Source organism: Nannobrachium achirus, assembly GCF_963921795.1.
Source record: "Nannobrachium achirus genome assembly, chromosome: 7".
Taxonomy (NCBI): Eukaryota; Metazoa; Chordata; class Actinopteri; order Myctophiformes; family Myctophidae; genus Nannobrachium; species Nannobrachium achirus.
The window spans coordinates 46,766,347-46,783,833 of NC_137816.1; the positions used below are offsets into that span (position 1 = coordinate 46,766,347).

The window sequence follows — 17,487 nt, forward strand, 5'->3', positions numbered from 1 at the left end:
TATCGATTCGTGATTTTTGCATATTAATCAGGAACAATCTAACAACAAATTAATATGATGGTGGAGTAAGCACTGCACAGATAGCAAGTCTTTGTACACAGTAAGGTTACAACCTAACTTACCTTGAATATCGTTACCGTGGATGTAATCAATTCAGTTACTGTAGCCCTTCTATTTGATCATTTTGGGGATGTTGAAGTTATCATCTGCCCATTTGTCAATTTGGTCAAAAGAAATTGGTTGAACAGAACTCATATTTTGGGACCATCGCTCCATTGTTTACAATGGTTTGTAATGCAGGCTGCCACCCCATGTGGTCATGTGATCAACGATGGTCGCGGTGTGAATAAGGTCTATTGTGTTTGTATAGACGCCAGACAAAGCCGGATGCACCACGATGGATTCGAACACAACCTCTGTGGTGGTGGTGGGCAGGGACTTTACAACTGCGGAACCGGAGCGCCAATGGAGTCAACTTGAGTTAAGAGTTACAGAATGTGTGCAGCATAATAGTTTTACGTATAGAGGGTATGTGCATGCACAAGTGAATGGCAAATCAAGTGGCAAAACGTGTGGCAAAGTGAGTTTAACGTTGTTTAACATCGTTTAATGCAATCAGATAGGACTTTTCTGTTTGGAAGTATGAGCTGTCAAGGCCAGAAAGTATTTTTTTTTTGCCACTCAGTAGGCGTTCCCGTATAACGTCCGGGTATGATGATGATGTCACGCGCATACCCTCTAGTCTATAGGAACATAAATGACAATGACTCAAGTCATGAAGGCAGATGTATTATCAGTCAGTACAGCCTTACAACTAGTAAGACGCCTAAGGGCGACAAGCGACCTCGCCCTTTAGGGCAAGGTCACACCGCGTCTTGCCCGTCAGGCCAGTGATGTATATCGGACCAGTTACCCATATATGGAGAACCCTGGTACCCATATATGGAGATCTATGTACTGAAGATATGTGTGAGACCCTAAACATGCTTACTCAGTTATTCATTATGTGAAAGTCCTATGGCGTCTATGACATCTGACTGACATCATACATACAATCCCTTTTATGCCCATGTATGGAGATCCCTGTCTGTAGAACCAGCCACACAGATATGGGCTGTCTTCCTCCATATATGGGCATTCCCATATGAAGTCCTGTTAGATATGAGCTTAATATTGATGACATCAGGGATCTCCGTATATGGGCATAAACTGGATTCTGTTAGTGTGGTCCCCCTGACATCACAGTGATGCCAGAGCGTGATGTCAGAGCGGCAAACCCATAGACTGTAAAAAAGCGTACACATCCGGACGGACAGAGACATGATGTGCCGTTTCTCATACTAAACTGCAACCTTCGGTCGCTTTGGCTTGTGCACAGTAGTATTCAAATGGCAATAGACTTTGAACAAATTTCAATTATTGTGCTTTAAATATACTTTACTTTTAAATATACTTAAATATAATTTGTCCCACTACGCAAGTCCTGAAACAACCAGAAGGCTATCTCTTCAACATAATGTTATTAAGTCAACAATGAATACAAATCAACAAAGAAAAACAAAGGAATCTGATTGTGTCATCATGGCAAAAGAGAAACACTTTCAATCTGTGTACCTAGCGTTCAACTGAATATTTAATGATATTGAATTTACTTTTAACAAGCAGTAGGTCTATAAAGTAAACACAGTAGAATCTTAGAGTTATTAGTTTTCTTATTTTCAGTTGGCTTTGTAACTATGTTGTTTATATTCTTCAGTCAAAATATAGGACAGTAAAGAGTTAACTTAGAGTGATAAAGACCTGATAAAAATATGTCTCTCATCTCTTATTTTCCTTTTTGTTTTAGCAAAAACTAGTTAAGTAAACTGTTCCAGTGTCAGTGGCAAGATAGTACTGTCTGTGAGTAGCCTACGGGGAAGGCTATCGGGCAGCTCTTCACCATGCATGAGAAATGTCTGAGTTTGTCTGTGGTTTTGCACATGAGATGGGTCGATGTCATGGTATTGATCTACATATGATGGTGAGGCAATGGTGGAATGATGAGAGATGATGTCTGGAGTTTGAATTACTGTGACAGTCTGTTTTTGTTTGGGATATCATGTATGGTTTCAGATTTCTTATTAAACCCTTTTGGACATTACAACGTTGCAAACCCTATAATTTCTTCATTACCATGATGAGCATTGATTATGATAACAATTACCCCCCCCAACCTCTGCACTTGTTTAATGAGGAACACATTTTGTCAGAGTGAGTCGACAGTCAATCTGGGTATCGATTACAGTACATAAGCTGAACCTAATGATGCTTAGCCGTTTGTTTGCGGTGGAAAAAAAAAGGAAATGGCTTCCACTAATTAAATATTCATGCTGTATTCATAAATATAATTATACCGTCATGATCTGAATAGAGATAATTATACGCTGAAGAAGGGGTGGAGTTCGGCAGCAGCCGAATTAGACCACCTCGTTCCCAGTTCACCGCAGGGTCAGAACACCACAGCCCATGGAGGGATTTATTTCATCTGCTCCATCATCTGCTTTGTCATGAATCCTGACAAAGGAAAAATAATTAAGATGAGAGAACAGGCAGGGTGTTTTCAGATGAGAAAACCTGGGGGAGGGGGGCAGAGAGGAACACTGTAGATTTGGGACCACCCCCACCCTCGCAGCCCCCCTTTGAATCCCTCCATTGTATCCCGACCGCAAATCCCACACTTGGCCCGGAAAAGCAGAGGAGACTTGACTGAAATATATGTTGGAATTTTTGAGGGGTGTACGGGAATGCCCAGGGCTTGTGTAAATGGTTTCGGTTACACTGCTGTTTTGTTATATGCAAACATTGGGCTCGGCCCAAAATATCATTGCTTAAACAGGGTTCTTTCCTGGTAGGGAGAGAGAGCATCTAATGTTGTTATTGAAATCATCTGTTTCAAAACCTATAATTTCAACACGCTATGATAAAATGCAGTTTAAGTTTTAAGATGGCATAAAGGCTAGGATTATCGCTCTAAACATTATGTCAAAATGTTGGAAACTTTGAAAAGCTCTTTGAATGACGGAGCAATATGTTACTGCCTCATTTTCCTCACAACCTCTGACTTTGTAATCAACTTTTCTTTACTCTTCAAGCTAAAGTTAATTACAGGTTTCAGCGAGCAGTCTACAGAGCTTCAGGCTCCTATAACGCCTACAAGCCAAGCCAGCTGCCTTAACGATACTGGGAGTAACACAAGCATCTCAGCTAAAGGTTAATGGCCATACCTTTTTCTTTTTTGCCAACAACTACTTATACATTGTATTTTCATTAAGCTATTCTTGGTTTTCACCTCTTGCGCACATATGAGAATAATTGTGTTGTTGAAAGAGCTAAACAGGATGCCATTATGCTATAAACACAGAACTTTCTCCTACCAGAGTGGGTTTGGGTCTGTGTAATCACTGTGGTTTGTTGTGTAATCTCTCAGATATGCATTTTAGTTTCTTGCCACTGATGAAAGTATTTTTCCATTACTGTTGCACTCCTTTTTAGCATAGCTTGAAAGGACTGTAACTCACAAATGATGTTCTGTTACAGGCAGTTACCAGCAGTTACAGGCAGTCACCAGAATCAAAGTTCATTCTTTTTATTCATTTATCTTGGCTTGGTTCTTATGGCACCCCTCGTTGGGTTGTACACACTCTAATATTTTCAACCTGGTCTCTATTTGTTGTATGGCGTTCCATCTGCAATCATAACACTGAGCCAAAAGTCTCTAGTCTAAAGCATAGCCAAACAATGTGCTGAAAGATTTACCCCACAATCTGTCAATGTGAAAACCTTGACTTCCTGGTTTTTAACCTCGTGGCTGTGACATTGTTCTTGTTTCGTTGTTTTTGCCACCAGGGGGATTGGCCAGAAGGGACCATGGATGGCAGAGATTCACTGGATAGTGGATACTGGAGGGCCAACTGGTATCTTTCAATCAGGCAGGACATGCTGTCCCAGGTGCAAGCCTGGATGGGTCACCTATAGACTCTGAGTCTAGGTCTTAAAGCCCCAGATACTGAAGCTCATTTGTGGCCCTTTAGCAGCAGCGTTTACAATGAAAAAAAAAAAAAAAAAAAAAAACGTTTACAATGAAAAAACAAAACAAAAAAAAAGGAAAAAAAAGAAAACACACACACACACACACACACACACACACACACACACACACACACACACACACACATTCATACACAGATGGTGGAGGAAACCATGCAAGGCACCAACCTGCTCATCGGCAGCAATTAGGGGTTCGGTGTCTTGCTCAAGGACACCTCGACTAGTAACTCTGAGGGAGTTCGGGATCGAACTGGGAACCTTCCGGTTGCCAAGCGGCCACTGCACTTGGCCTATACAAGGAGGTGGTCAACACCTTGCAAGCCTTGTGGCCCCACTCCACTCAGCTGCAGTACAGTAGCAAGTGGCGGGTGTTTAGGGACTGGTGTCATGCTTCGGGGGGAGGATATCCCTTAGTTCAGGGGTCTTCAACAGGCTAGGGGTCCACTTGCACCGTCAATACTTAATAAATGTGACCTTTCACTCTGTACTTAGTCTGCTCTTTTCCCCTCTACACCAAAGCTCTTTGTCCACTGTCCAAAAAATAAAAAATATAATAAATAATACTACTATTGTGATTTTTTTGGTTATTGTGATAACGAAATATTGTTACAATCTTATATATAAATGATATACATAATATACATATAAGTTATAAGTCTTACTTATCGTGATCCCATGGTAAAAGTATGCCGAGGTATAACTGTGAATCGATGACTAGACTAGCAGTAATTACTGTATAGCACTGGTATAATATTTTACAACATAAAACCAACACAAATCCATTTATATAATATCAATACTTTATTGTCGATGTGTGAATGACATAATTACCCATAGAAATGGGTAAATCATGAGAACATAAACCAGCTTTGTCTTATTTTTGCAGTTTTTACCTACGTTCAAAGACACTGAAAAACTCAGTAAAGCATAATATAGAATCAAAAGTGCATGTTCCTGTTCCTTTTATTTTGTCCATATACACATTACACATAAATAATTGCATTGTAAAAATGACTCAAGTATTTACAAGTATAATATATTTTATATAATATATAAAGTCTTATATTAAATCTAGGTAGATTATATTTAGGTTACTTGTTTGAGAAACCTCACGTGTGACTCTGGTGTGTGTGTGTGTGTGTGTGTGTGTGTGTGTGTGTGTGTGTGTGTGTGTGTGCGCGCGCGTGTGTGCGTGCGTGTGTGTGTTGGAGGGGTTGTACTGTACCATTTCTATGCCTTTAAGAACAAATGTTCTGCATTTGCATATTATTCTATATGAACTGGAAGTGGGTGTGGCCTGTGCCAGAAAAAGAGACTGATATTTAGGTGTTTTCAAAGTTTACATTTTGCCACCTTGAGCGAGATGAATTTAAAATAAAGTACTCAAGACAAAAAATAAGAATAAATGCGTAAAAGAAAATACCGTTGATCAACTTCACAGGTAATGATCAAATCTAGTTCTTGGATTCAGTTCCCCCTTCTGTGTGTGTGTGTGTGTGTGTGTGTGTGTGTGTGTGTGTGTGTGTGTGTGTGTGTGTGTGTGTGTGTGTTAGGGATGGGACGATATGAACATTTCATATCACGATTATTGTGACCAAAGAAATTGCGATTTACGATATTATTGCAAAAATCAAAATATCCCCAACATTATCCTGGAGCGGAACTTTTTACCAAAGAATAGCGGTTGCGACGCATTGTGATGCTTGTAGATCGGCTGTTTTTTGCCAAAGAGATTTGGTAGAGAGAGAAAAAGAAAAAAAAATGTATCAAGTACATTATTTACAGGTCCGTTTGACAAATTATAGAGGGTTTAAATGGTACCGGATATGCAGCTCGGCAAATAAAAGTAAAATTCATCACAATGCATGACGGAGGACAATTTCACAATACATTAAATCTCCACGATAAGATCATTGTGAGTGTTTTTTTTTTATCATGATAAATCATAATAGCGATTATCGTCCCATCCCTAGTGTGTTTGTGTGTGTGTGTGTGTGTGTGTGTGTGTGTGCGTGCGTGCGTGCGTGCGTGCGTTTGTGTGTGTGCGTGTGCTATCTGTGGTTGTTGAGTAGCACCTCCAGCCAGCAGGGACAGGAGGTGATGAACTGTCTGGAGTAGCAGGGGCCCCAGCCCTTGGCAAAGCTGATGCGGACACTATGGGGGTCCCAGGGACCCTCCTGGCACTCTGGCTTTACGCCGTGTTCCACAATCCAGCTGGAGCGCTCATAGTCAAACACCTTGAGGGAGTAGCCCGGCAGCACCCTTTTTACGCACAGCCCCAGTCCCCGGGCGCTGGGCAGGTCCAGGGTGGGCGAGTGGACGAACACCGGGTGCTGGCTGCGGTTGTACAGCCACACGCCGTCCGCCTCCCGGCTCAGCACGATGCCGTAGCCAATCTTGCTGCGTATCTGTTGCACGCCGCCGCTACTTCCTCCGCGGTTGCCGCGAGGAGGCGGCTGAGCGCCGCTGTTGTCGCCGCCGGAGTTGTCCTGCGTCGGGCTGTGGTGGGAGTTGCTGCTGTGGAGCTGGCCCAGGCAGAGGCCCGTGCCCTGAGGTAGGTCGTAGAAGATGCTGAGAGAGGGCTCGTGGGCCGGGTAGAGGCGGCCCACGCGCGTCCGCTGCTCCCAGTAGGCAACGCTGCACCAGTGGGAGTGGCGGCCGCCGGACGTGGTGGAGCCCAGGGAGGTACCAGTGTCTGGAGCACAGGAGAGAGAAGAGAGCCCAAGGATTATCGTTAGCGTTTGTAACCAGAATCAGAAGTGTGATTATTGGCCAAGCATGTTCACATACGGATAGGATTAGGAGACAGAGAAAAAAACATAAAGTATAGTGAAGTAAAAGAGCACAAAATATAAGAGTATGATTTACATGTAAGTATTAAGGCCAATATTCCACTGGGCCAGATAAACATATACAAACATCTGTCTCCATTGAAGTGGATGGTAAGATACAGATAAAAATATCTGTCACAGATATGTTTTATGTATCTTACCATCCACTTGAATGGAGACAGATATTTGTATCTGTTTATCTGGCCCAGTGGGAATGGGCCTTAACAATGTATGCACTATGTAGCGTCGGGAGTGTTTGCTCATTGGGAAGATGCATTTGCGACGTCGCTTGCCGATGCTGCGCGAGCGAGGAGCTAAATTGGCAATCGACGTTGCAAATGCATCTTCCCAATGAGCAAACGCTCCCGACGCTACATATCGCCTACATTGTTACAGAGGGAAATAGGCATCAGCGATAAGTCGCTGTGCTGTCTGGGATTCTGGCTGACTTTTTGTGACTTTTCTCAGCCTCATTCTGTAGGCAGAAGGAATGAAGGCAGAAGAAACAGCGCTGTATAGCGTTAGCATGTATCTGAGCTAACGCATCATGGTTGAGGAAAATCAACAAACGTATAGGCTATTAAAGTGAAAATAGGAATATTTCATGGAATATCGGTTAGGGTTAGTGAGACATGTGAAGAGTATTGTTAGTATACCGGTATGTGTATGTTGTGGTGATATAAGGCATGTATATCATAATATTGCACAGAGCAGTTGAAAATATTGCAATAATATTGCTAGAATTATTCTGTAGGCATTGTATAAGATATTGTACACATTGTATTGCACTTCAATCACACAACCAGCCTTTATTTGCCCTGGGTGAAGTGAGTGATAATAGGACAGAGAGGAATAGGACAGAGAGGGTGATAAGCTTGCACTGATTGGTCAGTTGCTGTATCTTCCCTAGTGGCTTTACAGCAATCAGCGCAAAACTAAAACCGCATCTTCCCAAGAGTTTATACAACAGCTGACCAGTTATTGCAGCTAAAGTACCACCACAGTTTGAATTAGCATCATGAGTGACCTTGTTGTTGAAGGAACTCAGCGAGTCAAATATGTATGAAACTCTGGCAGTTCATCATTAACAGTTAAGGTTAATAGGTTAATCTATTTATTCAACTAACGAGTTGATCAAATGCAAATTTCTTGTTGTCTTTGTGAATGAATAAGACTATATGGGTACAGATTATTTACCAGTATTCGTCATTGCCCTTCATTTGTCGCTCTGACATCATGCTCTGATGTCACTGTGATGTCAGGGGAACCACTCTAACAGTATAGGTTTGCTGCTCTGACATCACGCTCTGGCTTCACTGTGATGTCACACTAACAGAATCCCTTTTATGCCCATATATGGAGTTCTCTGATGTCATCGATATTAATGATGCCCTGTTAGAGAGATCCCTGTGATGCCAGGGGGAACAAATCCCTTTTATGCCCATATATGGAGATATGGAGATCCCTGGATAACCGAACCCTGACCCCTCAATCTAAAGGCGGACACGCTAACCGAAAGGTTCTTCTTCTGGTGCTGTATGTAGATTTTGTTATGTCAGTTGTTTTTCCAACAATGCAACAACAGAATGACGTTACTTTGTGGAAAGAGACGATTAGAGGAGAGGAGGTTCCCATCCCACGAAGGGAGGTTTTCACTCACCATCACCATCACCATTCACAGCCTGGTCCAATTCATGAAAATCTACAGCTAACGTAATACATTGTATACATTTGTCAACAAACGTTCATTGATCACCAAAAGCCGATTTCAAATCCGTTTCCTGCTCAATAAAACAACCGTGACCATTTACAATCCTTAGGTGAGGTCTACAGTACACACACGCACGCACGCACGCACGCACGCACACACGCACGCACACACACACACACACCAGAGAGGGCTGAATGTCTGGTGGCCTCAATCACTGTTCCCTATAGCAGTGGTTCTCAACCTGTGGGTTGGGACCCCCAGAGGTCCCAGTTAAAATATGATTATTTTGGGGGTTGTGGCCTAAAAAGGTTGAGAACCACTGCTCTATAGCAGTGGTTCTCAACGTGGATTCCAGGGACTCTGTGGGTTCTAAATTGACCCATACCCAAGTCTGTAACTCTAACAGTGTTACAAATGGAACCAAATGGACCCATTTGTACACTGTCAGAGTTAAGGGGAGACCATGACCATGAAATGTAAAAGGTTTCGTTTGAGAATCACTGGTCTACAACACACCAGAGAGGGGCTGGACGTCTCGTGGCCTCAATCCCTGTTCCCTATACCATACGGGTGAGCTGGGGGGTGGGGTTAGGGTGGAGGGGGTGCCCAGCATTCAGCTCCCTGACAACCCAGCACAAGCCCATGAACCCCTGACCCCCCAGCCCCCATGCTATCAGCTCGCATTAACTCCCACACAGAGTGATGCCATTATTTTGCTCCAGAGACTCTATTGACACAGAGGATTTAAAGGCCCATGTGCTTGTGGCCCCATTCCTTTCATACAGGCCCGGCTAGCACGGCTCCCCCCTTCTTCCATCAGGGGCCAGAATGGTTGCCCTTTTCCCATTAACAAGCTGTTTTCTTTTTTTTCTTTTTTTGGTGCTGGTGAAACTGGGGCAGAGATTAGGCTAGCTCTGTTAGCACACCAGCCATTTGAGTTTACGGGGTGTAAGGGGGGGGGGGGGGGGGGGCGATGATGTTTAAGGGAGATGAATGTTGGGGGCTATATGTGTGCGTAGCTGATACACACCCATGCAAACGCACGCACGCACGCACGCACGCACGCACACACACACACACACACACACACACACACACACACACAGGCAGGTTGTGCAGTGGTTGATGAGCTATCGCCTCACACAAACGAACACAGAAATTAGGCCTGCTGATCCAAACAGTGCATCCATCACAAACACACACACACACGCACGCACGCACACACACACACACACACGCACACGCACACGCACACGCACACACACACACACACACACACTTTTCTTTTTTTTCTCAAAATTGTGCTTCTCATCTGAGGCCCACGTGTGTCATTAGTAAATTCCAGGCTGGCAACTCCTGCGGTCTGGAGGTTTTACAGCTCGCAAATAAGAGAGAGCAGGCTAGCGGAATCTCTCTCTCTCTCTCTCTCTCTCTCTCTTTCTCTTTTTACACACACACACACACACACACACACACACCATGCACGCACGCACGCACGCACGCACGCACGCACGCACGCACGCACGCACGCACGCACGCACGCACACGCACGCACACACACACACACACACACAGTCATAGACTTTTACAAGCCATGCTCTTCCCTGTAATAAGGCAACACAAACATGTCAGCGGAAACACAGAGAGACTTTATGTGAGCTCACTATCAAACTGATCCCCAAAGTAGACATGAAACCAAAATGCACAATAAAGTGTCCCGGGTATTGATTTAACTCTGAGAGTGAACAAATGTAACCAAAATGGTCCCGTAAAACAGGGGTTTTCAAACGTTTTTGACTCAGGGCACCCCTGTAAATAACTTTTTCATTCACGGCACCCCTGAATTACACTGTTAATTTTTAGAATCTTATGTCATATTGGAGAAATATCCGTTTCCATCAGAACTGACTGAAAATAACATTATACTTGACGTTTAACCACTTGAACCCCAGTATCCCTATATTCTGGGGGGAAGGTTCACCAAAAATAATTTTTTGGTGAAGAGTGTTGTCGTAGATCAAGTACAGTGCAAATCAGGTCTGTTTTACTAACATAGTGAAGTGATATTGATGATGTAGTGATATTGATGAATTCCAAATATTATCAAATTATCTCGAGGCACCCCTGGACTGGCATCAAGGGCACGGCACCCCAGGGTTCCCCGACACCCACTTTGAAACCCCCTGCCGTAAAAGGGTCCAACTACAGAGCTGTGTATAGCACTCAACATGCAGTGTTCAAATATTAGTGCGGCGTGTGCATTTTACTGAATCACTTTGTTAACATTAACAACAGTGCATTACTATAGCCCCTTTTCCACTGACATGCCCCAACACCACACCAATCCAATCCGGCCACTTGTGCCAGGTTTTCCATTACAAGGACCTGGGTAGAGTGGTGTGAAAGCAGTACTAAACGTGGTACTAAAAAGTATCCAATCTAGAGTAGGTCTGAGCTAGGCCAAACAGGGCCAAACACTTCATAATGACTGATCACTCACTGACTTTTCATTTAGACCACCAGGATATAGTTGTAATAGATGATAATAGATTGTATTTTGTTATAACCACTATTATAATCTATTATAGTGTATTATAATTATCATAGTAATATATTAATACATATATAGTAATACATGATAATAGATTGTATCGTATTATAATCACAGTTATAATCCATTATAGTGTATTATAATTTAGTATAGTTGCAATACAAATTTATATTGTAAGTTAAAAAGGTCAATTTGTTTCTTACCGATAGGGGTACTTTTGTGTAGAATGTAGATATTGTAGATAATGTAGATTATGTGGTGCGGTGTGGTGCGGTGTAGTGTCGTGTAGTGTGGTGCTAAAGCTGCAGTCGAAAAGGGGCTTTTGTTACCACATTTAATTATTATAAAGGCTTTAGACTTTAATTAAGATTTGTACAAAATGTATACCCTGTTTAAAATAAAGTGTTACATATGACAGTGGTTCTCAAAGTGGATTTCAGGGACTCTCTAGGTTCCTTTATGGGGGTCTAAATTGACCCTTACAAGTCTGTAACTCTGACAGTGTACAAATGGAACCAAATGAACCCTGGCGGGTCCATTTGGTTCCATTTGTACACTTGTACACTGTGTCAAAGTTAAGGGGAGACCTTCTAAATGTCAAAGTTTGAGAACCACTGACATATGAAATGGATGGAGTGTTGTATTGTGACGTTACATTCCATACTAAATCAAGGTTTCCGCTGGTATTTGACAGCTCTTTGCAGCAGACCGTGTCATAATGCTTTTTGGCACACGTCTAATAGGTGTCATCATCCCTCACCTTGGCCATCGTCCAACTTAAGTGTAATGAGCTGGTGTGAGGAGAGCAGCGAGCAACCAGAGGTGAAAGGCTGCAAACTCTGTCAATGAAATGTATAAATGAGGGTTCAAATCTGAGGTTACCTGTATATTTATGTTTGGCTTTAGGAAGTGAACGAGAATGTGCGTGTGTGTGTGTGCGCGCGTGTGTGTGTGCATGCGTTTATGCTTCATCTGTGTGTGTGGGTGTTGAAGACAGAGAGAGAGAGAGAGAGAGAGAGAGAGAGAGAGAGAGAGAGAGAGAGAGAGAGAGAGAGAGAGAGAGAGAGAGGGAGGGAGAGAGAGAGAGAGAGGGAGAGGGCTGGCAGCGATTACAGTGTTCTGCAACCATTTAACCCAACCACCATTTAACAGCTCTGTTTACCAATTAGATAAGTAGCTTTTGTTATTGCATTTTCAAAATCGCCCTCTTTTAGTGCCAATCTCGTGGAAAGCCCAGTAAAACATAGTATTATTTTTTTTTACTTAAAACTAGAAGAAGTGGAGATAAAAGTATCGTCCATTTCTTGGTGTGTGTGTGTGTGTGTGTGCGCCTGTTGAGGGGGCTCGTACAATGATGAAAAACGCAATAATGATCTTTCAAGGAAAATCACAGAAAAAGAAAAAAAAAACCACAACCAATATTTTCAAAGATTCAAGAATCCTGCCACGTGATGTCATTCACCATGAAGAATGTTGGCGAAGTTGAACTATGAATGAAGATCTGTGAGTAAAGCGAACGCGTAAAACACTCTAGGTTTTTTTGTTTTGTTTTGTTCTTTTTCGCTGAAAATAGTGGCAATCCAAGTTCAGGGGTCAAAGGAGCAGTTTCCTGCTGGTTCCCCACAGGTTCCCCACATGCAGGCTCTTGAACCAGGCCTTCAAACCAGTGACTCTCCCACTTCAATTCTTTGCCTTTCTCCCCATGGGGTTTTTTGCCCAGAATTGAACTCCCTGCCTTGCACCTCTCCCTCCACATGTAGGCACACACACAGACTCCTGCCAGCCTCAACTAGTATGGACTGGAGGTAAGGAAAGTTGGTGAGAAAGAGAAACGAAGAGAGACAGACAGAGAGAGAGAGAGAGAGAGAGAGAGAGAGAGAGAGAGAGAGAGAGAGAGCGCGATACCCTGCCAACCATAACCAGCATCCATGGAAAAAGTGGAGGGGGAGAGACAGAGACAGAGTGAGAGGGGGGAGGGAGGGAAAGAGAGCCATGCTTGTCTTTCATCCAGTGCCAAGGATTAGATTCCCCTCCAGTTATTAGACTCTTCCACTGCGTTGAAAGAAGCGGGTGGTTTAGAGGTGGGCGGTTCGGGGGTAGAATTCAAGCTACTGACAAACCTGGGCCCCTCCCCTCCATTATTTATGACGAGATGCTTTGTTTCGATTAAACTTCCTCGCCCCCCACCCCACGCCACCCCACCCCACTCCCCAAAGGGAAAAGAAAACACTGTAAAAAAAATTAAGGGCAAAAGCAAAAAAAAAAAAAACACACACACACACACACCCCTCCCTGGGCTTTGCGAATGGTAGGCTCTGTGTTGTTTGAGACAACTATCATTACGGAGCAACTTCAATCCAGCAAGCCACATTTAGGCTGGCGTCTGGACTATCTCTGCCATCAGAGGCCTGTGTTATCAGCCAGACAAGGACTTTACAGTAGCGTACAACGGGGGCCTTCCTGCGCCTGACGCACGCAAACACGTACGCGCGCATATATACACAGTACAATCCGGATGGTTTCGTTTAACTCTTGTATAAGAAATGGACCCTCACAGGTTAAATGACCACTCAGGATGTTACTGGAGTACACACACGTAACACACACATGCACGCACGCACGCACGCACGCACGCACGCACGCACGCGCGCACGCACGCACGCACGCACGCGCGCACGCGCACACGCGCACACACACACACACACACACACACACACACACACACACACACACACACACACAAAAGTTCTTGCACACAAAATAAACGCATACAGTTTAGTTTTTTTGTCTGTCTCTCTCCATTGTTATGTATTTTGTGATGCAGTGCAGAGGGTGATTAGGCATCTTATCAGCAGAGCCCTTCATTTAGGCTTTTCACTTAACCCCATTAAGACCTGGGACGCATTATTACTTTGACCATTATTTTATGCTTTAAAGATGAAGTGCCATGATTTCCCCTCCCCCTAAAACATGAGTATCAGGTATTATGATTATACTAGGAGGAGGAGTTTTTCCCAAAAGATTGTACAGAAAGAGTTAAAATTAGGTTTTTATGTGGCCACACCCACCAGTTAATTAAGTATGCCTGGTTGTCATGGTGGGTGGTGACCCAGCTGAAGTTAGCCACACCCACAGTGTTGGGTGAATGGTAAAAGGGGAGGGGATGATTATATGATGTAATTTACTCACTGTTTTTGGATCGCCACTTTTGACCCACAAGGTGTCAGCCTCCAGGAAGAAACCCCAAATACAAAGGGAATACATAATTGCTCATAACAACCACACCAGGGGGTCTAATGAAGTACTGTCACCTCATAGACACATGAAAACCAGAAAAAGTACAAACTATGGCACTGCCTCTTTAACTAGTAAAACTTGTAGATGTGTAACTCAAATAGGTGGTTCTGGGGGTGTCCCTGATGCATACATTTTTTTAGATGGGTGTCGGAGGCCAAATACATATAATTCTAGGGGTCCTTGGCATGACAAAGTACCACTGATGATAGTTTTTCAAAAACCCTACAAGGATTTAGAAGACATTTATAGAATCGGGGTCAGATCTACAAGCTTGCAGAGCTGTGAGCTAGTATATCTGCTATTTTATAATAGTTAAAGCATAAAATAATGGTTAAAGTGGTTAAAATCTAGAGTTCCAGGGAAGCATTAATGGCCTAAGAAGACAGTCAGGGAGGCAAGTCTCTGCCTCCAGTCAATCATATTGCCCAGTCATACAAATAGGCCTGCATACCTAGAGGCCACGGGTAAACAAAGCCACAGGAAAGGTACTGTCCTCTCCTGTAAAATACCTAAGAAGAAGTACTTGAGGGCAAGTCTAGAAAGCCTCGGTCCATCTCCTTCGACGGGAAGCGAGAAAGCAGCCCGTTTCCTGCATTTCTGTCACATCAAAGTGCACTATAGAGTGCACGGCACAGGGAAGGCCGGTTTGTCCCGCATAGTAGGAAATTATAAAATGCGAGAACGTCTATTTGTCATGTAAATATGTAAATCACGTTTCCCTGTCTTTATTCTATTTTGTCCCCAGTTTGTTATTCAGTTTCGCTGACGTAATTCCAGCTGAGTTCCACGTACAGCAAGACGAGCTTCCTCTAAGAACCGCACTCAATTACTCAACTTTCAAACATAAAATAGTTTACAGTTATGATTTTCAAACATTTTTCTCGAGGAAAGTAAATAGAGAATGTCTAAAAGACTAGTATTCTGCATTAGGGATGGGACGATATGAAAATTTCATATCACGATTGTTGAGACCAAAGAAATGTACGCGATTTACGATATTATCGCGATAATCGAAATATCCCCAACATCCATTATCATGAGGCGGAACATTTGACAAAACAGTGCTGATCTACAAGCTCACAACTCGTGAGCTATTTTTTGGCAAGGAGATTTGGTAGAGAGTGAAAAAAAAAGACTGCCTCAAGTACGTATATTATAAGTACGTTTTACCAATAGAGGGCTTAAATGGTACCGGATATACAGCTTGACAAATAAAAGGTGAATTGATCCCAGTGATCAATTCATCAATTCCCACCAGTTCATTAAGTATGCCTGGTTGTCATGATGGGTGGTGACCCAGCTGAAGTTAGCCACACCCACAGTGTTGGGTGAATGGTAAAAGGGGAGGGGATGATTATATGATGTAATTTAATCACTGTTTTTGGATCGGCACTTTTGACCCACAAGGTGTCAGCCTCCAGGAAGAAATACAAAATACAAAGGGAATACATAATTGCTCATAACAACCACACCAGGGGGTCTAATGAAGTACAACCTCCTAGACACATGAAAACCAGAAAAAGAACAAAACTATGGCACCACCTCTTAAACCATAACAGCGGTGTCTCCACTCGATTGAACGCACGCTGCACGGTAATGGGTTAAATAAATTGATCCAAAAGGTATTCCATTCATGACGATGTGATTGGTGTAATTCATGTACTATTTGATGAAGATTATATCGTCACGGAGAACATGGTAATCCCACTGGCAAACACCGCGGGACTGCAGTTCTACAAGTGTGCCAAAAATGCACACACAGCTTTGGCGGTGTGTGTGTGTGTGTGTGTGTGTGTGTGTGTGTGTGTGTGTGTGTGTGTGTGTGTGTGTGTGTGTGTGTGTGTGTGTGTGTGTGTGTGTGTGTGTGTGTGGACGTGGAGATGACAGGCGGCGAGGCGGGTGGGGGAACTTCCCAAGTTGCTCTTTCTTAATGGCTTTCTGTACTTTTTGGGTCGTATTACGGTTCTTCATGTCGTAAAATCGGAGTGTTTCGAGAATATTTAAGGGCGTGTTATTGGAACGACGATCGGTTGACGATCGATAGCGCGAGAAGCTCTATTCTCACGCTATGATTGGCAGGCTATACAACCCTTTGTTAAATCACACGTGTGTCAAGATGATCCCTGGGATGGAATTTAAGCTGTTTTCTATGTTCCATTGATAAATGAGGGCCATAGTGTGTCCCAAATGTCTTCCATCATTTGGTAAAAAGAAAACATCTTCTTCTTGAGGAAAATAAACTTTTGAAAGTCTTCCGGGCTAAAGGTCTCATCTCATGCGTGCCGGGGAGCTCGCGTGCGTCTGAATGAGCTCGGGTCGAACCCCATTGGCACGCACATGCACGTTCTTCGCTCGTGCATGTCACGGTTTGAACCGGGTTTAAAATTATTATTTTCATCAAAAAGAAGATGTTTTTACTGGAGCTTTATACAAAATGATAGAGGACATTTGGGACACACTATATGAGCAGACCGTGTTTTGGAGTTTATGAACAGATTTTTTATAGTTTTGCTGTTGTTAAATCCTCTGATAGGTCCTCTGATTCATTCCATTCATCAAGTTCTTCCGTAATCTTTGGATTCTTTATTCAAAGTTAAGGAATATATTTTACAAAAGAAAACTATCTGTGACTGAAAGACATCACTGGGTAAGTAAATGATAGAAAATGCCATTTCTTGGGTGCAGGGACGTGCAGAGAATGTTAGAGAGACAGGAGCTTTTCTAAAAGGGCCTTTTGGTGAAAATATCGAAAATAGCAGACCTCCAAGCTCACAACGCGTCGCAGTCGGCTATTTTGAACAAAGCATAATCAATTGAATACTGGAGATGTGGCGTAACATCTCATCTCATGTGGCATGGATTTCTACACAGAGAGGGCAATTCTTTCAACATAAGATGCTGCAAGTTCAGGAGAGTTTGGACAAGGCAATTCTCTTGAACGCTGCCTTCAGGTACGGCATGGAAAGAGGGCATTTGCTTTTCTTTCACCATAGTAAAAACTGTGGATGCAG

The 17,487-nt window shown here is 43.1% G+C and overlaps 1 protein-coding gene across 1 annotated transcript in view; it reads right to left on the minus strand.

Annotated features, from left to right (window-relative positions):
• Positions 1-5,446: 5,446 nt before the first annotated feature.
• Positions 5,447-17,487, minus strand: part of LOC308288792 (mothers against decapentaplegic homolog 6-like) — a gene marked incomplete at its 5' end in the record, with an annotated part of 29,518 nt that continues 17,477 nt past the window's right edge. The window contains one exon of the mRNA XM_080730262.1: positions 5,447-6,781. Coding sequence (XP_080586388.1) covers positions 6,138-6,781 — 644 coding nt within the window. The 3' untranslated portion in view covers positions 5,447-6,137. The remainder of the gene's footprint in view (positions 6,782-17,487) is intronic.